Consider the following 21211-nt stretch of genomic DNA (forward strand, 5'->3'; position numbering starts at 1 on the left):
GGACCTTTCCACAACATGTACACACAAAATCGTCGTATCATCACGCACTCCATCATCATTGCGTAAATCATTTCGAAATCCAGCTAGTGCTGATTACACGCCGTACCTTTGAGGTACGACGAGTCGATGACAAAAGTTAGGAAGACACTTAATTATCATTACCTGTGACAACGCGACAGCATAGCGTCTCCGCTCGACTGTTACTGTATTGTCAATGTTCCCAACGCTACATAAAGGCAGTGCACCCATATGGGTGCCTTCTGCGCTTGCGGGGACTTTCCACAGCGCGAATCGGGGTCCTGCTATAGGCTCCGTGCCAACAGAGAGCTTGGCACGTCAGATGTCCGAGCGTAGCTGCCAACTGCCGCAGAGCCCGCCGCGAGCCTCCTCCAATAAAGTGATGCATGACGTAACGTACCTTTCAGCCAATGGGAATCAAGTGACACAGGACGGGTTTTCCTTGCGATTAGGCTTCTGTTGTTGTCGCGATAACATCCACTTTTGCTCACCCTCGTACTCGTAATACCATAGCAGGGCCGTATTCTACAAGCGGTCCATCTTACGTTGTCCATTTCACTTGCACTCTGTCCTCACTCAGATATACCCGCGGCATTCAAGCGTATGGAGCAGGTGACCCTGCCATTGAGTGGTGTGGGAGTGGTCCTCACCAATGGATGCATATAGCAGCCGATGGCACCCAGTGATTACGTCTGGTCGCCTGCTGCTGACAGAACGCTGGTATGCACTACACCATTGCCTGTATATTGCATCCATATTTCAGCTAATAGTAAGGTCTGGTCAGGTCCTCTGTCATTCGTCACTCAGATATACCAGCGGCTTTAAGTGTCTGTGGAAAGCGACCAGGCCATTGGGTGGTTGGCGACTGGAGCTCACTATTTGCTGGCATTGACAGCGATATGCAGCCACTGGTGAAGTGCAATGGAGCGCTCTTTCATCAGCAGGCGACCGGACCTGCCCACTGGCTGCCATTAGCTACGATATGCAGCCAACGTTGAGGTCCTCTCTCCTGGCCGGGTACCTTTCCACAGACGCTTGAATGCTGCGGGCATATTTGAGTGACCAATGATAGAGGACCAGGCGGATTAGAAATGGCTATTTTAAAATGGACAGCTCATAGAATGCACTCCCGGAACGCCTATTATTCTCATGTTTGTTTTTGCCTTTATACAGCGAAAAGTTTGATATAACAGATGTAATCGAGATAAGGCTGTCACTTCTTTTTCCATTTGAACTCAATCTTTTAGCGCTTTTCGGGGAGATGATCATCAACGTCCCTGCACTTCTTTACACAACTCATGTACTTTCCCAAGCAGTAGCAAAATTCGCTTTCCATTCCTTTACTGAGGTGTTACTTGGCCTTTACAACCTTATTTCGATCCCCCTCATAAAGTAGTTTCACGACACCTCCAGAAGTATGCAAGAGTTAATCGGCAGCCCTCAACCGAATGAACTAGCTCTATTGAATAATGCAAATAAGGTGTTATTTCGGCCATTGAGGAAAGATCACTGGAAAATAAATTTTCTGAAGCGTTCAAGAAAACCTTAAATAAAATCAACATCTCACCAGAAAAACAAACCGGCCGTAAATCTGTCAAAGATAATCCTACGCATGTATTCTTTGTGTATGTTTATTTCTATGTTCGCGTACTTTTCGCGTAGTTTAGTTGCTTAATGCACAAAATTTGCCTATCGTTGATCCGTTATGTTGCCGTCTCAGCGGGCGTCATTAGGCTGCGTAGTATTGCAAGCCCATCAACTGTCCATACGAACTTTCTGCAGTGTGTGCAAATTGAACTGCCACTATCAAAACGGTTTTCCCCAGTGGTACGGCTTGAGACAAATCTGTAGAATGGAGCTTGTCTTACGCCACAGGCGTGTAGTAGTGCAGCTCCCAATTAAAGGCAATCAAGCTGTTTTAGCTGTGTTTTGGTGATACATGCGATTCTGGTGTCCAAGGCGGAGATCTTAATTACAGAGTATTTGCAAGGTCATCGGTTGTCATCCAGTGAAGAGCGCTCTTTCTTTTCTAGTTGTCTCTCACCTCAAAAAGTTTCGGCGAAATACCGATGATAAAAGGCTGTGGCCCATAATATGCGATAGTAACTTCTTGCTCGTAGATTTTGGAAGTGATTTCTTGCATATAGTTGAAAAGTTCTGAAAGCAAAAAAGAGAATCAATTAGTGAAATATACTCCTGGCTTCTTGTTGCCGTTTAGGCGTTGAGTCATAAAGTTTTTCAGTTAATACCACTTTTAGCGCTCGCGAACCAAACTCCTCGGTCTGACATTTCGCCGACGTTCGTCTGTCTAAAGCCTCTCTCCGTGGCCTTGAGCTTGCTCGGGAAGAGCAACCTGGGTCTCACAAGCCGGCCTGTTGGCAGCACCTGACATCACAGGTCAGTGACGTATCACTTAATCGCTGCACCATTTCCCCAGGAGCGGTAAAAACACTCCAAAGAATATAATAATAAAATAATAATAATAATAATAATAATAATAATAATAATAATAATAATAATAATAATAATAATAATAATGATGATGTTTATTTTTCCGTCAAAAAGATGGAGCGGGCTGTGGGTAAAAGCTGCACAACAGCTTGACAATAGCCCACGGTCGCCTCTACAAGGCGATACAAAGGCACACGTGAAACACACATGAATGTATAACGTACAGAATTACCAGTTCCGGATATATAGTACCCATTAACGCTATTGTGTCATACTACTAAGGCCAAACTTGTCTAATTTCGCGATTATTTGTCGGAAAGTTGCTTGACCTTGGAAACTGAGCATTGAACGGAAGCCAAAGTGAAAACATAAGTGCGAGCGCACCTAATTCGCATTTCACCTAACCACGCTAAATAGTCTGCCACTTTTTTTTACTTGTGACACGGCTCAGATGTGGCACTTTGAAATATTTATCGACTTATGGCGAGACAAAAACAGAAAAACTGGCAAAATATTTTAATTCGGGCTTAATCACTTTCATTTCACAGCCATTTCTGCGAAAATATTATTAATATGAATTTTTCTGAGCTTCTCAATCCCGGCCGCGGCTGTCGAATTTCGATGGAGGCGAAATTCTAGAGGCACGTGTACTGTTGGATGTCAGTGCACGTTAAAAATCCCCATGTGGTCGAAACTTCCGGAGCCCTTCACTACGGCGTCCCTCATAGCCTGAGTCGGGACGTTGAGCCCCCATTAACGTTTGGGACGTTAAACTTTCATTGACCCAACCTTGTGAGATTCTTGCGTTGAAGATGCTAGATGTCATACTTATGTCTCAATAAGTTGCTTAGCTTAAGTCAAAAATGTGTGAGAATACCATTTATGGACCACACATTCTCATAAATAGTCATCGCGGTCATGCATCATCGCTAACCCACTGAGGATGGATTCCAACGCCTATTTGAAATTCTTCTGCGCCGTTCTTGAACATGCTGATCCATCTGTCTTGAAGCAAGGAAATTACGGTTTAATTTTATATTTAGCTTGTCTTTTTTCGGCGTAACTATGACTTCTGAACTGCTTGTGAAAACAGCACAGTGCAGAAGTTGAGAATTTCCTCCTCCGGCAGCGTGGCACGCTCCCTGAAACACGACGAATTTCGCCATTCGGCTGCATCCGCAGTTGATTTTAGTCGAGATGGTCGGTTTCAGTGTTTCAGTTAGTTCTAATTGGTGCTCACGTTGCTCAACTCGTCGGCCGTTTGGAAAAGGGCATTGATGTTCCCGATGTTATTTGTCTCATTTGCAGGGTTTCCCCAACATATGGTAAGGATTTGATGGCTGCGAAGGGTTCGCCTCACTGTAACGCCCAATGGTGTGCCCAACTATAGGCCCTAAATTGAATTTTTTCTGAGGTATTTGCTACTGGATAGGCAGACGTTTTGTAGGTTCCAGAGTTTCTCGATTTTTTTTTCTTTTTGGGCAGGACCTTAAAATCCAAGCTTTGATGAAATTTTATCCCAAAACCTTGGTTTCCCAAATAGAATTTGAAAATAAGACATGAAACAAGTTAACGAAGCTCATATCATTAAAAAAGTGCTTTTGACTTCGTTTTGATGTACTGCGTCAATTTATACCTCACTGTTCTTCAACCAAAAACTAAACGAAAGCCCACATAACTCGCCCCTTTTTCCCAATGTAAGAAGAGTGACTCGAATTGTTGACAAAGGGAAAGACGTGAGCATCAGATTGCTGTTCTCAGTGTATGGGTGGCGCCAACTGCGTGAAAGTCAATGAAGAAGCGTTGTTTGGGGAGAGTAAGAATAGAGGAATCTACTCACGTGATATAGAGCGTTACATGACACAAAATCTTTATAACGGAGCCTTTATTTTATATAGCCTGCAATTGCGCAGTATACCGCTTTGAATGTCACTAAAATGAATGTAAACTAGCCACCACGCGCACGTGCCATTCAAAATTTAGTTTTCAAGAAACTTTACGAGTGGGTTTGCATTTAGTCTGTTTGCGCTGTTATTCTCCACGGTATAGATTCAAATTTACTTTTTTCCAATAATATTCGATGACTGGAAAAACCTCTCACCACATAAAGTCTTTGATCTACCTTTGTCTTTCTCTAATAAATTCAAATATTTCGTGTCAAACTTCTAATTGTTTCAGTGCGTGAATGGATTGTTTCTTCGTGAAGCTGTTCTGTAAATTTTGGCGTCAACCTTCCTTATTGCTTTGGCGTGGTTGCTTGCATATTTCTAGGCTTGCATATTCAGTACATACAATGTTTTTGTTTAAGCTGCCTGAAAAAGAGCATTCTTGAAATTTAGGTTTCTTTAGTTCTTGTAACCTAGTGTTTATAACCTGTAACTACGCATGTATAGTGTGCGTAGTGTGTACGCATATATTTCTAACATTGGTCACATTTTTATGGATACCCTTTCTCATGCAATAAAGCCTGTCAATAACTGCAAGCATTGTTAATGTATAAATAAATCTGAGCCTCAAAGTGCGGTTAATTAGTGATACGAAATTAGAACTGCATGCACAATGCCCCTTCTTGTGCTCGGCTGCAGCTAAACAAAAGGATAGTAAAAAAAAATGCGAGATCTCAGTGATTTTGTAGCCAGGTTCGTGAGCATGCAGCCCTGTATGTAATTGTAACTAACTTTTGCATCAATAAATAAAACAGTTTACGAAGTCATGTAGTAGATACGCAGCTCTAGCTTTCGTTCATCCACTTCACCGCATGGCAAGTCGGCACCATGATGCTTTGCGATAACGCATGCAGTGCTTTGCCCATGTACAAGTGTTGTAAATTCGGTTTGTTGGTTACCGATCATATCTGAAACAACGCAAGGACGAAAGTTGATAGTCAGCGCTCATGGTGTCTCCTTACAGTGTCCCGTCCTTGCGGTGTTTCAAATATGATTTACCCCTGTACACGTCTGGTGTGACGTGGAAATGAAGATTCCTCCTCTGCTTCGCGGATTACCAGGCGGACTGTATAGATTGCCAATTCAGATGTTCTCTTTGGATGCCCACTCATAATTTGTTTCGGTTCCCTCTTCTCGAGCCCACAACACACGCTTGATGGCTCTAGGTGGAAAGTGGAAGTGCAAAAACAAAATTTTGAACGGGTGCTAACCCAAGGATACGAAGAATGAATGACCACAGCTGGTTCGCGAAGTGACTACGGTGAAGATGTCGTCACGAATAACGGTACGACGACGGTGCGAGAGTTACATATACGGTCTGAGAAGAGTGTGAGCGCGGAGTAATGGATGTAGTCTTGCATTACCAGGAATTCGACACAAGCGCTTCTAGTTTCCTCGGCTGCTATCATTTGGCGCATGGCTTTCAACATGAAAAGATAGCACCTTGGCATCATCCCTGACGTAAGAAAGAAAGAAACAGAATCACCGAATGGCTTCAGAACAGAGCGTGATAGGCCGCTAAGCTTTGTGGCACTGGCTCGGCGCTGTGCCAAATTCCTCGTAATGGTTCGCGTGCACGATCCACCTCGACTTTAGCTACATGCATGTTCCTCCCAGTTACGCAACTGCCGTGTCATGCAACCGGGCGCGGTTTGACCGCTGCGGTGGCCGCTACGGCTCTAGATGCGCGTACAGCTGCTAACCAAGCGTAGCGGTACTGGACCGTATCTCCTTCGCCACTTCTCCTCTGCTTCTGATCTCCTCCTTTCACCTTCCCATCTGGGAAAGGGCAGGAGGGTAGGAATTCATGGACGCACTGCCGACTACATTCAACCACGGAAGCTATACTATTACAGTTATCGCTGTAATACGATAAGTGTGCTATTAATGGTGAATTTTTATGGCCCAAGGGCATCTGCAGCCAAAGAACGCCATGGCACAAGGTATTTTCGTTTGCTCAAGGTGGGGTGAAAGACCGATTTCCCAAGCCCTTCACCCTGAATAAGCCGAGCACCAGGCCGAGGGAGGCGTGTGCCCATTGTATCATCGGTGGATATCCGGCAGCACTGGGGATTGAACCCCGCACCTCGCGCATGCGAGGCGGATGCTCAACCACTAGGCCACCGCTGCGGTGGCCGTGAGTGTATTATTCATGTAATAAGTGTGTTATTACAGAGTAGCCTTTCTCAACGGGAAGCGCATATTATTTGCAGTATATACAGGTTGTTCTTAGGAGAGAAAGATTTCAACGGCATAAAGACGCTAGCAACTTGAAATTTAACCCACCATCGTCGCTGAGGTCGCGGTCCCACTTAATGTTCCGATGAACCATGAGCTTACACGAGTGCTGCTGCTAGTGTGCAGCCTGCAAGGCCTGGGAATGCAGCCACACACTGGGGTACTTGCATGCCGTCCTTGCAAGCGTCGTGCATGTGTGTCCTTAATGTGTCGAAAATAGTGGCAACATTCTTTTTTTTCTTTGCTGAGGTTTTCCTCGGATTAATGATGCAATAGTGTGCATTTTTATCTTCTGTATGAAAATTTTGCACCTATTCTATCATGTTGGTGCACCTATTCTACCATACACTCACACGGAAACTGGGAACGCGTGTCCTCCGCGCTTCGAGAACCACTGCCGCTGACACCCAGCGAGAATTAGCGGAACAAGGCGCATGCTTGGTAAGAGTAGCCGGACGTGCTCACTGCGCATGCGCCTTTGCCGCCGGTTCTGCCCGGCTATTGGCGGCAGCGCTTCGCGAAACGCAGAAGCCGCGCGCTCCCAGTTTCCCTGTGAGTATGAAACAGCATTTGAAACACACCGCCTGTGAAACAGCTGCCTGAAACATACGCCAAGCGGCAGTTAACTTCACGGCAGTTAACTTCATAACTCTACGGCAGTTAACTTCATAATGACAGCGGTTTACTAAGGTCTTTGTGCCTTTATACTGTGCCAAGTTAAAAAATAATAAATGCTCCTGCCTTTTCATTCTTTTAGGACTGCTTAGGGATTTGATAACTTAGGTCTCGAATGCGGAAATAGCAAGAGCATTGCATATTTAGAAATTGGAATACACAGCGAAACATTTCGTGACATTTCCTTTCCCAGAGAGGAAGGTATGCGACATAAGGGGCCATTCTGACTTGCACCGCTCTGAACCATGTAACTTCTGCTATACTTCGAGAACTTTTCTATTTCCTGAAACAAAATTTACTGCATACAGCGTTCTACTGTTTGTTGTTTATAAATCTTGTGGGTGATAGCTAGTTGTTTATTGGTTGGTTGGTTTATGGGGTTTAACGTCCCAAGGCGACTAAGGCTATGAGAGACGCCGTAGTGCAGGGCTCCGGAAATATCGACCACCTGGGGTTCTTTAACGTGCACTGACATCGCATAGCACACGGGCCTCTAGAATTTTTCCTCCAAAGAAATTCAACCGCCGCGGCCGGGATCGAATCCGCGTCTTTCGGGTCAGCTGCCGAGCACCATAACCACTGAGCCACCGCGGGGTCCGTTATTTATTGCAAAACCATTACTGTACCAATCCGAAAATAGCCGGAGGCCTGTGTGTGCGTGCGTGCGTATTTGTGTGTACTCGACGATGGTACAGGAAATCCCAGCGATGCAAGATAAATAGGGTGACGTCACCAAGCAGCCGTATGACGCACAAAGCAAGCTGAGCAGCGCCACTTCTAGAAATACTAATGTCGTTCGTCTATATATACTCACCGCTGGCCAGCCTGCATATGGAGGCAGTTTTCCCGACAACATTCGTACCAAAATTACAACGCAACCAATTGTCGTACAGCGTTCCGGGCGGTGCTATAGACCTTATGCAAAAACTGGCGCCCCCTAGCGTTGACCGCACGCGTTTCCGCCATGTTGGGGGCTTCCGGATGCCGCAGTATATGGCAGTACGGGAATAGCGACACGCACGCTGGCATTTATCGTCGTCCAAGATGCCCAAATATCGCTCTGTACCTTGCTGTACACAAAGAGGACTCAATGGTAACCAAGGAAACAAGGTAACAGTGCTAGCTTCGTGCACGTTTTTTTTTATTTTTGTTTCTCGCCTGAAGCACGATGCGAGGCAGCGGGAAGACTCTTGCGGGTCTCGAAAGCTTTTCGAGAGTTCATAATTAGATCGTAGACGAAGTCACAACACAAGTAACATTTGCAGAACTAAAAAGGCTCATAAAGGGGCTGTTTGCTTATCTTGTATTTGCCGAGGAGCGCTCCTGCCTGCTAGAAGTTACGGCGCGCTGCGTAGGTCAGCTAGTAGTTTCTCATGCGGGATTAGTTTTGCGTCTGCCGCTGGGCTTCATGTGCCTGTTTTTTTTTTTATCCTGAACCTTCGGTTTGCTTTTATGCAAGTCTTATGCAATCTTAAATTTACGAAGTTTCACAGCCGAACAGATCCGCAACGGACCTTCGCGTAGCTCGTGTCAGTAACTAGCGTATACGCAGTGGGCAGCGTAAATCGATCATTTACCGTTCGTTGTCGGCTGCTCGATCGTAGCGTATTTTGTGAAGATAGTATTTTCCAAGCGATGGTGTGACCCACAGTGCAGCGTCAGCAGTCATGGTCGGGCCATCACTTTGCCGAATACCTACTATCGTGGGGCGCAGAAATACGAGCAACACAGATGTTCAGGTCGTTTTTTTTTTATTTTAACGCGCCGAACCTACACCTGGGCTATGGGGCGCGCAGTAGGATTGCATTGGATTAATTTTGACTACCTGAAAACGTGCGTTTTCATTTTTCGCCTCGATCAGACAAACGGCCGCTGCAGCCCAACGTTAGATTACTGCAGCCGGGATCGAATCCACGTCCTTAGGCACAACGCCTTAGCCACTGACCCACCGCAATGGGTTGATCAGGTGGCTATGCTATCACCAGGCATTTTAGGCTTTATGTAAATTTGAAAACAGCTCATAACGTCCCTAATGCTCGAATAATTGTTGTTCTGACTTATTAACTAACCTCACTGTAGCATGGTGCACGAAGTTATCTTGCAATTGTGCATTAAGCAGCAGTTTTCAGACGACCATAACTACAAAAGCTCTTCTTTGTTCTAATGTAAACAAGATGTTGAGCAAAGCATGCGTTGAGCCAAACGTACAAAAAAATATTTCCTCGTATGCAGCATATTTTACTGCATTTTTCTCTTCCAGGTGCCTTTCCACTGCATCCCAGATGAGTTGAATATGCGCAAAGCATGGCTAATCGCCATAAAGAGGGATCCCACGTCAACATTGCGACTGCCCGCATCTGCTAAAAGCATTTCACAGAAAATGACTTCCTGAGGAGCATAACTAGCGGGCGCCGGATGCTAACTGACACGGCTGTACCATCAGTGTTTGCATTCTCCAAGCCAAAAAAAGCACGAAAGCCACCAAAAGCTCTTAAAAAAACTAAATAAACAAGAAAAAATAAAAAAAAACTACGTTGCATCAGTGACCACAAGCCCCCAACATGACGCCGCTTGCTCGTTTCGGTTTTCTTCCGGTAGATGGCAGCAGTTTTGCATAAGGTCTATACGATTTCTCGTTGCATATAGCTTACATGTGCTAATCATGTTAGAAGCTAGCTTGTATCAGGGATTCGAACTGATGACATATACAACTTCAATTGTATGCCTCCTAAGACTCTTCACCCCTTCCCTTAAGGTGTGGTTGAGTTGTCAACCGATATGTGAGAGAGTTACTGCGCCAGCTCCCTTCATCAAGGAACCATTTCCGTACAAAATTGTGTTGCAACCGTTTGACGTACAGCGTTCCGGGTGGTGTCATACGTACGTGTGTGTGAGTGTGTGTGAGTGGGGGCCAGTGCACCCAAGGACAGTAATGCTTTGGTATTGCCGCCGCGGTGGCTCCGTGGCTATGGTGCTCGGCTGCTGGCCCGAAAGACGCGGGTTCGATCCCGGCCGCGGCGGCTGGAATTTCTTTGGAGGAGAAATTCGAGGCCCGTGTACTGTGCGATGTCAGTGCACGCTAAAGAACCCCAGGTGGTCGAAATTTCCGGAGCCCTCCACTACGGCGTCTCTCATAGCCTTAGTCGCTTTGGGACGTTAAACCCCATAAACCAACCAACCTTTGGTATTCTAATACGTAAGCAGTCTTCTCTGCCGAATTTTTTCTTTCGACCATCAGTGCGCTTAACCGACGTCAAAACATGAGGATAATAGACGCTGTATGCCCATTTATCTCTGTGTCGCGACAAAAAATATGAACAACATTCTGGAACGAAAATTTTGAATATTAGAAAATTGTAAGTACCCTTATGGAGGTATTGAAGGTAATGGTCCATTCTTGTGATGAGTAGAAAAATCTTTCTTTTAAAGTTTTTACACTGCTCGCCTCGAGCAGTTAAGGCAGCCATAGAAAGCCAATAAGGAACACTTCAGACGATAGCAAAAAAATGCCGGCCGGTCGGTGGGAGAACTGTGGATATATTAAATGTTATAGTGAAATATTATAATATATGAAAAAAAAGCGGTCAAACACTTTCTGATTCAAAAATGCCTTTGTCCAGAATTGCTTGGTATGAACTGAACACCCAGGCTTAAATTTATTTTTCTGGAAGATGACTGCTTACTGGGAAAAAAAGGAACTGAAGCTTAAAAAAGAATAATGTTTTTCATTTTTAAAAATAAACAAAACCCAATGACTAAGTTCTCCCAAGGGGTCACAGTAGACAATAAATAGAGGCAAAAATAAATTTGCTCCATATGCCATCCCATATTATTTCCCAAATTTCGTAAATATTGAAAAATAACGAACTGCACCATTGTCAAGACCCTGATTTCCGTAATTTTTTTGTTTGAATTGTATTCTGGTGAGCTTCATTCTTTCAAGTGCTTTTAAACGATAAAAAATTCAATTCCTAGGAAAAAAATTTTGAGGGTGAAGTATTTCTCGTGGATTAAAAGGGTATGAATTTTCAATCGAACCCAAATCCTCGACCTGCACACCATGGGCATAGCAGGTATAATGACGTTTGTAAAATTGTTCATGCCTCCATGAGTTTTGCGTGTTAATTTTATGCGACTGTTCTTCGTTTTGGCTACTATGGTCGCGGTTTCATGTGTATCTTCTTTATTTTTAATCCCAGTGTTTTTATGAGTTTAGTTAGTCTTTGTGAACATTAACTCTCACACGATACAAAACACCACGAGAAACCGCACCTGAAATTGAATGCAATTAAGTAAATGTATTCTCGAGATATTGTAAATCAATATCTGTATTTCACCTCAACGCCTGAAAGTGTGTTTCCATATTTCCTCGTCCTGTGGCGAGGTACTATTTGAAGAGTCAAAGTATAAGAACTTTAGACACTGTTTTGTCGTCCGTTTTGATATGTATGGAATGAAAATTTCACTAATTGTTCGTCGATGGCGTGCAAAATTTTTGACGGCAGATAAGACAGTGTCGCCACCATCGAAGTTATATTGCTAGCAAGTCTGGATTGCACGTTTAGTATCAGCGAAACTAAACGGCAACATCAGGGAGGCAAAAAAGCAGGTTTCAGCAATGCCTCAATAGTACTGTCTGCCTAGGAGAGAAGGAGAGTACTCAGATTCACCAATATTAACTTTACCAAATAGTTAGAAATCATCTGGGGACTGCGTTTTCTTTATTTGTTTTTAAACATTTATCTGAACTGTATGCTACGCTCGCAAAGTTCAGCGCTAAGGAACATAAGAAAATTCCAGGTCAGGACGTTAATCGTAAATGTAGTGAAATTAAAGTAGGCTGATGTGCAAGCTCGCGATGCCGATATGAAACAGCCGTGCCAGGATCACATATGATGCGCCCGCTAAATAGATGTGAAAGAGGATGATGGTAGTATGAGGCATTTGAACATCAGTTAAGCGCCAGCAAATTCACCTTGGCGTCCTCGGCTTGCCACACACCCTTAAAGATACTGCTTATTTCAGTGGTAGCCGCACGTGTAACCGCGTCACACATCAGCAACTTCATAGGAGACGCGATGAAGCCACCAAACACCGATGAAATTCGCACCGTTGCTAGAGATCACAGCTTACAATCACGGCATCGTCAACCAGCGTGAAATAGCTGAACGTTACTAAAATTGTTCAGTAAATTTTCATGAATGGTTTCTGAATGAAAGGCAGCGATATCTGTTCGAACACTGTTGTCACGGTTTGATCATCACAATTATGATTCGTTTTATGGGGGTTTAACGTCCCAAAGCAACTCAGGCTATGAGGGACGCCGTAGTGAAGGGCTCCGGAAATTTCGACCACCTGGGGTTCTTTAACGTGCACTGACATCGCACAGTACACGGGCCTCTAGCATTTCGCCTCCATCGAAATTCGGCCGCCGCGGCCGGGATCGAACCCACGTCTTTCGGGTCAGCAGCCGAGCGCCGTAACCACTGAGCCACCGCGGCGGGCTATTACGATTATAAATTACTTTTTCGCCTGAAGGCCCCTAGTAAGCAATTTCAGCGTAGGATTGGGGGATAATTATTACAGATGGCAGTTTATAGAGCGCAGGTACCCAGAACTTCTAGACAAGCGCGTTTTTGAAGCGGAAATAGTTTATGAACGCAATTTTTTCATATATCTCAAGATTTCAGTGTATCAGTCAATATATCAACAGATCTCCCCTAAGCAGGCTTGCATTTGTCGCTATTAGCGTTTTTGCTATCGCCGAAAACTTTACCCATTGGTTTTCTATGGCAGCCTTAACTACAGGATACGATCGATGGAAACACTATAAAGGAAAGATTTTACTAAGCGTCCGAAGAATGGAGCGTACTTTCAGTATTTTAATAACAGTACCTTACAATTTCCACCAGTTGTGTCACAATTACAATCGGTGTCGAATCGGCGGCCGCATTCACATTGCACTCAACAGAATGAATTGAACCTTGTAATTGAACCGCTGAAGGCATGTATGGGACTGCGTAAAATTCAAGTATAAACTTTTGAATTATCAGCATTCCATTCAATCATCGCTTGGGCTAGTGAAGGGTACAGTGTTGCGCTGTAAAAAGGAGAATGAAAGCTATGGAATAACATTTGAAGGCTCTGCAAACATCAACCTTCTATAGAAATTATTTTGTGTCCGTAAATTTCTGGTTCCTGCTATTTTCTTTTTGGTCATGGTAAGAAAGTTAAGATTCTTTGTAGCAGAGTGCTTCATTCCTATCCTATGTGCGGTAAGTAAGGAAACGTCTATTCGTAACCTTCTTACAGGCATGTAGTCAATATTAGGTACATTATTTTGGGCCCGCTTGTAGTTCTTGAAGCGAAGCGCTAACTGCCAAGCCTTCGGAAAAGTCACCTATCAGAATTTCTGCGATGAAGTTAGCTCTCAAGTGTGCGTCTACTTCGATGTTTTCGGTTCGACAAAGCGTTGAATGAGTTGTTATCATTAGCGTTCATAACTTCAAACTCTCGAAACATGTTCGGAGTTAAGGGCTGGGCCGGATCATTATTCCACATGGTGTCTAAAAGTCAGTGACTTTGCAGTAACGGGTACAGAAGTTAAGAGTAAAGCGCCTTAACAAAGTTGTGCTGTCGTTTCCAAAATCATGGAAACTCATGATTTTGGAAACGAAGTTTTTGACGTAAAAACTAAATAGACACATGCTCGGCACAATGCAGTAATAAATCACTTTAACGTAAAAAAATAGGCATGCAACTGAAGTTAAGGAAGAAAATGCTGTATTCATCAGCTAAGATTCACCAAGCAAAGCGAACAAAATGCCCTCTAGAAGAGATTCTGCAGTCCACAGTAAAAGCAACTCTTAAAGAGAAGAGGCTGCTCTTGCTTAGTCTATCCACCAAGTTCAGCTTTTATGCACAGCAGTCTGCGCAATCTGGCCGGAAGGAAGTCTAATACGAGAAGTTTCGCGTATTGAAACAGCCACTTCTTGGAAATTTGCCCGCTTTACAAAAGAGAAAACGGAAGACCGGAAACAATACGCTCGACTATTCAAGAGAATTTGTTTGGTTTCAAAGTTAACGTGGAGACTCGTTATGCGTCATATCAAGTTATTTCAGATGGAATCGTTACGGAGGCTCCACTCCACCACCATTCAGATGCTCAGCACAGTACTCACTTGCAGTGATGGGAAGGTGCCTATCCATTTGTCGTAGAGCTGCCCAAGTGTCGTGAAGGAGAGAGAAGGGCCAGCGCTCCTCTACATGAGGTAAGTGCCGGAGGTAGTAGTACATTCTAAACCATTGCAGCGCTTGCTTACCGATGAAGAAAATGATTGGGACCAATGCAATCACGGCTGCGAGCTTTGTAGCTGTAAGTACGTATTCCATGACTGGTTAGGGACTACAGTATATTTTTTTCCTTCTTTTGAGCCTTAAAACCGCTTAGTGGCAAGTTTTAAAGCAGCCTTAAATGCGAATTAAGCGGTGGAAGCCGAAAATTCAGAAATAGAACCCGTCTCGACGCAGTGCCCGGTGAAGAATGGTGGCGCGGCTGTGTCGCAGAACCTCGCCAACGGTTGGGTGAAGTCTTCCGGTACGAACAACGCCCATGAAGCAAGGTCGGTTGCAATGTCGGCGCATATTTGACTGGAAGCTGGCTCTTCTGCGATTCTCAACACAATTGATCCTGTGCGTGTGTTCACTCGTCCGTGAATGTCTCGTCTCTGCGTCATCACGTGTTTGCACAGCTCTTCTTCCGCCAGTAACGTCGCCATCGTGACCGCGAGTCTTTATTCTGTTTTCCCTTAATTAGTCAGATTTTCCTTCACGGTGATCTGAGAAACTCACGCTAGAACGCTTAAGGAGAGCCTTAAGGTGCGTGTCTAGCCTTTCCAGCTCCGTTATCCATCTCATTCGGAAAAGTGATTTCAGCATTATCTTAACCTGCGCCACAGTCTCAACAAAAGGAATTGTGTATTGAAACTGTAGCGCACAGGCATATAGATGTATAAACAAAAAAAAACAAATTTATTGCGCAGCTGAATGTATAGTTTACGGAACTGCTACGATGTTTATACGCGTTTCTGTGAGTATATTACGTGCATTAACGATCTCAAAAATCAGAAATGTTTTCTTACACAATACTATATACAGCTCCAGATGCATAACGAACATGATTTTGCCACTTATACACTCTATTTCGCTTTCCGCATGTCACAACTCAGATGACATGTGGGTTTTGAATGGTAAATTAGAAAGAGCAAAAGTTGGAAAGAAGAAAACGCTTAGCGAAATTTTTGGAATAATAATGGATCTTTATTTTCGAAATGATAACGGGCCGCAAGTGGACAGTATTTTGTAAAGGCATTTTTGTTTCGAGCGTTTTCAAGCACCAGCACTTCATAGCCCATTTTGTCTATAAAGAGTTGACGGAAATGAAAGCTTTATTTGTCACAAAAGTCAATTCGCACATTCTCATTCAGCGTCAGTCCATTCATCATTGCACCTTCATTGCACCACGTTGGTGCGATTGTGCCTCGTAGTTTTTTGTCAAATATAATTCGACGAAATAAAAAAAAATTAGTGTTATTAAGTGCTGTGGTTTACGGAGGTTTAACGTCTCAAAGCGACTCAGGCTATGAGGAACGCCGTAGTGAAGGACTCCAGATATTTCAACCACGTGTGGTTCTTAACGTGCACAGTCATCGGAGAGTAAACGGGCCTGTAGAATTTTGCCTTCATTGAAATTGGACCGCCGCGGCCGGGATCGAACCCACATCTTTCGGGTCAGCAGCCGAGCGCCAAAACCACTAAGGCACCAGGCCGGCGAATGTTATTAATAACTGATGGAAAATTTCCGGGAGTTCAATCCGTGTCCCTGAAGTATCAGAGCATGGTAATACACTGCTTACTAGGCTCATCCATTGTGTGCTTTGTTCTCGGTGACATTATCAAAGCCCATTATGTTAGCTTTGAAACAATTCTACGACGGCCGCTGTGAGAGAAAGAGACATCAAAATTGTGTCTTTATTCACAGACTTGATATCATTGCAGCCGGTCACTGCGTGTGGTCTTGTGACGCTTCGGTGCGAGCTCTTCTGGTGAGTCTCACTCTGAGTCACTGAGAAGATTTGAGAACAATTTTAAGTTCCAACTGAAGTTCCTTCTCAGGCAGTTTGGATTTAATTTCGAAAAGGATTATAATTTGGGCGACGACCACCTTTGCTTCCTGCAGGGCGAAACGCTGACTTGAAAACATGTGTCATGGTTACAAAAGGTGCGACTATGTGTTTTTGCGAGCAGGCATAAAAGAGGAAGGAGATAACAAATTGTGGATGAGCGCGCAGACTTCTTTGATGGCGGCTGTGAATCCAGATTCTAGAAAATCATGAACCATCGCGGCGAGAGCCCCATGAGAAAACAAGTTGCCTTTAGGTTTTCTGACATCCAGCCACTTGCACAGAAGTTTTACCTGTGATCTACTCAATGTCATACTTTTTACGATGCTTACCTGGAGTTACACGCTCAAATGATCGAGCTGCTTACAGGAGCGCGTGAAGCACTTGAAATAGGATATTGGCGTGAGGCTCTGCACGTAGCATTATTTGCCCCAGCTATCTCGTGCGTTGTTCGGTGTGTGGCCCGTCTATACAAGCAGTTTTATTCGTAGCGCTTTCTTTTGTTTTGTGCGGCCACAAACCAATATTTTCACTGAGGCTATTGTTGGTCTTTAAGGACGTGACATGAAAGGTGTGCTACCTAGGCAGTTTCTCTGTCCGCCAGAGAAAGGCATGTAGGCGTACGAGTGAGGGCAAGTGTCGTCGGTCAGAAATCGTTCGGGTGTGAAGCTATTTGGATTCTTGTGAAAGCGGGCATGCCGATAATGAAAATAAATGAGGACTATAACGATTGTTCCTTTCGGTATCAGACGATTTCCTGCGAGAGGAGACAAATAAAGGACGACCGTATTATTGGCACTTTTCCCTCTTCGCTTCCGCATCACAGCATTATTTACCTACTGAAATTAATACTAAAGTCATTTATGTTTTGCATTCTTACATAGCCCTCTCTCACCTCAGAGCCCCAATAACGTACTGCTGTACTTCATATGCGAAACACGCATTAGCTGCGGCCAGCATCCTCCCTTACAACCTCCCCCCCCTCCCCCCCACCGAAGCACGTATTGCCAACAAGTACTTATAGTTGTATAGACAACATTATGACTCAGGCCGTCACCTTCCACTCGATGTATGCCGTAAATTGTTGGCTCCCGCGTTCATTTGCCCCTTAGTACGAATGTTAGCCAGGTGAGTATTTAGTCGACGCTGTCACTGGCTAAAAGGAGAAAGGAACCTGGTGCAGCTCGCGTTGTAATATATTTGCTCCAGTGGAGAACAACAGGCGCAGGAGATTTTAGAATACGCGCATAAGAAGCTTAAGGAGAAAAGTCACAAACGGACATTCCGAGAAATGTCTTCGGCACTCGAACCTGTTTGCAGGAATGGTGTGGTAGGTCCCATGGTCACGTGGTCTTTCGGGCGCTTAGATAGACGCCCGAAAATGCATGCGTTGAAACCCCCGTGGTGGTAGTAAGTGTAGCCCTTCGACATAATGCGTCCTGCAATTTAGACGGGTGCTTTTGGGAAGACTCGCGGGCTCTACCAAAATTGGCGGGGCAAACGAACCTAGAATAAGTTGAGTATCGTTTGGTCTAAGAAGGCTAGATCTCCATGCGGAAAACAGTTACCAGCCTTCGTAAAGGCGCCCGTTACTAAAGCGAAAATGTCCATAAGCCCAACTCTACGAATGCCCCTGCACAAATGAGTGAATATTTTGATATTTGTGCACATTTTTTGTACTTCTTATTCTCATGTCGTGAGCACACGAAACGGCTGTTCAAAACTCGTTGACGAAAACATCTTATGTTTACGTATACCAGTATATCAGCCTTGCTTTAAAGAATAGCAGTAGGAATTACTGTGATGATCACAGTCTTAATTTTAATACGCATGCACGAGGATCCAAAGTTCGGAAGCTTGGTACCTTGAGAGGTCATAGGTAAAAAGAGAACTAAACGAGGGCAATGAATAGAAGTGGTCCGGAACCTCTTCTTAATGCAATTTTGCATTGATGTTGTACCCATTATCTATGGTTAATACAGATGTTGTTTACCAATATTCATGTCCACTTCTATGTAGCGTCCATAAATGGAACAGAAGGATAAAGACGCACTGTTTCCTAGAAGGGAGCGCGGAGAATAGGTATCATTCTTCAACACAACTACATTATCGTATTTGTACTAAATCAGCAACTTTAAGGCGCAAGCCTTTAACGCTTCATCGTTGTAAGCAGGAGCTGTCGACAGAAATGTCACGCTTTTCAATTGGTCGAAACGGTCGTGACGTCACCGAGCGCGAATTTCAAACGGCGCCAATTGTACTTTGGCTACTAACCATGCAACCAATTAAAGGGATCGTATTGTGATGCTCCAAGTAAGTTTGACCGAGTTTAGTTAATTGCTTACTTAACTAATTAGCCTAATTAACCTTTCTAGTCAGACCAGTAAATAAATAAAACTGAGTAGGAAATTGGCCGAGCTTGGGAATCGAACCCCGGTCTCCGGAGTGCGAGTCGAGCACGCTACCACTCCGCCATGCCATATCGATGGTTTGGAATGAACAAAGGTGCGTCTAGTGAATACGGTGTCTTCGTTCACTCCCATCTTTCTCCCTTCCCGTTACGGCGAGGTTTAGGTGTCCACCGAGATATGAGAGACAGATACATTTCCTTTCCTCAAAAACCAATTTACCGACGAGCAAGGCGTATTTGTCCGCGTTCCAGATTGGTCCAAATTGTCGTGACGTCACCGCGCGCGAATTTTGACGGGTGCCCACCGAAATGTGTGAGGCAGTTACTGGGCAACTTCCTTTCCTCAAAAACAATTTTCATTTTCTTCATTACGGCCCCTCTTTCTTCTTTCACTCACACTTCCTCCCTTCCTGTACGGTGCGGCTCAGGTGTCCACCGAGATGACAGAGAATTACAGCCCAATTTCCTTTCCTCAAAAAAACGTTGCGTTCAAAGGGCAACGCATCGGGCCGAACGGGTGGTGGCGTTCCTTGGACCGTGGCAGCGCTACAACACGCTGTCGCGTTCCACTCCTAAAGGCGAAGCTTAAGCGTCATTAATTGGCAGTTAATTAATGCACCAACAAAATGTGCAATGAACAATCGCGTAGCAGAATGCAGCACTCAGGCTTTCGCCTTTCACCACTTTAGCCGATAAAGTTCCTCGTAATTTTTTCGTGATTCGAAAGAAAATTTTAAGATCTGAACGTGCCCTTTGACGCATGCCGCATGTGATTGGGATATTATTTTGTTTACTAAAAATATTATATTCTAAAAAATGCATGATACCAGTTTTTCAGCTTAATAATACAGCTCAGGTACCTCATCCTTCTTAGATCCCCAACTGTCACAGGCCGATATACATCTTCCCCAAAGGCCTTGTCCAGTTTGTCGTGCATTGCAGCTTAAACATCAACATGGCGGCATAACAAGTAAAGGCTGCGCGCAGCCAGGGTAGCAGAGGTATCGAAGCCCTTTTGGAACAAAAGAAAGCAGCGCACGTTGCCTGGAAGTGAAATGACGTAATTACATTTCATAGAATTTACTTGATTAGACCGAATACCTAACGCCTGGCTTGTTACGCTCTACGGACAAAATAAAGGCAAGAAATAGTGCTTGGCAAGGTATAAAAGCTTTACTGACCTTGGCGCCGAGATGAACGCCTAAAAACGTGGAAAACGCTAAATTTTTCTTGATGTTTTACATTACCTGTCAATACCATTCCCTTCCATATTGCTTTCAAGCTGAAAAGTCCTATGGTCGCCAGCATAAAAATAGACTTATTTTCTGCGCATCTTAATTTGTAATCGGCTGCTGTTCTAACACAGACTCTGGCCATCGGGGTGCTGGGTGATCCTTGTTTTCACGCTCATAGTACTCATGCACAGCTGCACATAGGAGCTCCATCATTGAGTTCAATATAGTTCAAGTACGGTATCTAATGGCTACTCCGCATAAAAGATCGGTTCATAGACCAGCCTACTCACAGGCACAACCCTCAGTCGGCCGACGACCGCTCCCATTATTTTCAAGGCACTCGTTGAGATGGCGCCACGAACGCGCCCAGTTGAGATCCGATTCCCATTCAGCGCTTCACGGCTCCGCACTGGCTCGGGTCAGGTCGACTGCTATGGAGTCCGTTAGACTTTTACATACTACCTTCCTGAGTCTATATACAGGACCCCTTGGAAATATTGTAATAGCCATCGCCACCAGCATCTTCTCGGCGATGATAGCTTGTTTATTTCGTGTAATTTCAATCTGGGACCCGTAATTCATGAGCTCGTCAGGAGGGCTAGAACAACACGTTGCATATATTGAATTTATCAACCCAAACTTGAGTATTACCAGGCGAATATTCAAGACCCTGAAACTGTCTGCGAACACGCCCCATGAAAAGTTACAATAAGTTTGGCTGGGGAATCGTCCGTGAGGAGGTGCATTTGCGCTCGCTCATTTTCGTACCAAGTGGTCGCGTCTTTTCTCTTCAAGTTTACCGCAGACGGCTAGCGGAATATCAAACAATGTGAGAGCTAGAAGTATTTACTTTGGTTGAAAAAGTAGATTAGACATTACCTACGCAGGAATGCAACAGTCGTCGACATCAAGAAATGCATAGGGCAATGTTTTGTTTCATTTTTGTAATTTAATCAATGGTAAATTGGGTGCGCTGCCAACCGAGCTACGGCGACGGCTCTCCAATAGTGCACTTTCGAGAGTGTGTTGCACGCATCATGTTCTATGCAGCAAGCA

The 21211-nt window shown here is 44.4% G+C and overlaps 1 protein-coding gene across 1 annotated transcript in view; it reads right to left on the bottom strand.

Annotated features, from left to right (window-relative positions):
* LOC149351777 (cytochrome P450 4V2-like) overlaps positions 1 to 14720 on the bottom strand; it is a 34297-nt gene extending 19577 nt beyond the window's left edge. The window contains exons 1-2 of the mRNA XM_089577087.1: positions 14510 to 14720; positions 2063 to 2175 (exon numbers count right to left, since the gene is read on the bottom strand). Of these exons, the coding sequence (XP_089433213.1) occupies positions 2063 to 2175; positions 14510 to 14720 (324 nt within the window). The remainder of the gene's footprint in view (positions 1 to 2062; positions 2176 to 14509) is intronic.
* Positions 14721 to 21211: the final 6491 nt, after the last annotated feature.

The sequence above is a fragment of the Amblyomma mixtum genome, chromosome 3 (genome assembly GCF_055824585.1).
Source record: "Amblyomma mixtum isolate Tamu chromosome 3, ASM5582458v1, whole genome shotgun sequence".
Taxonomy (NCBI): Eukaryota; Metazoa; Arthropoda; class Arachnida; order Ixodida; family Ixodidae; genus Amblyomma; species Amblyomma mixtum.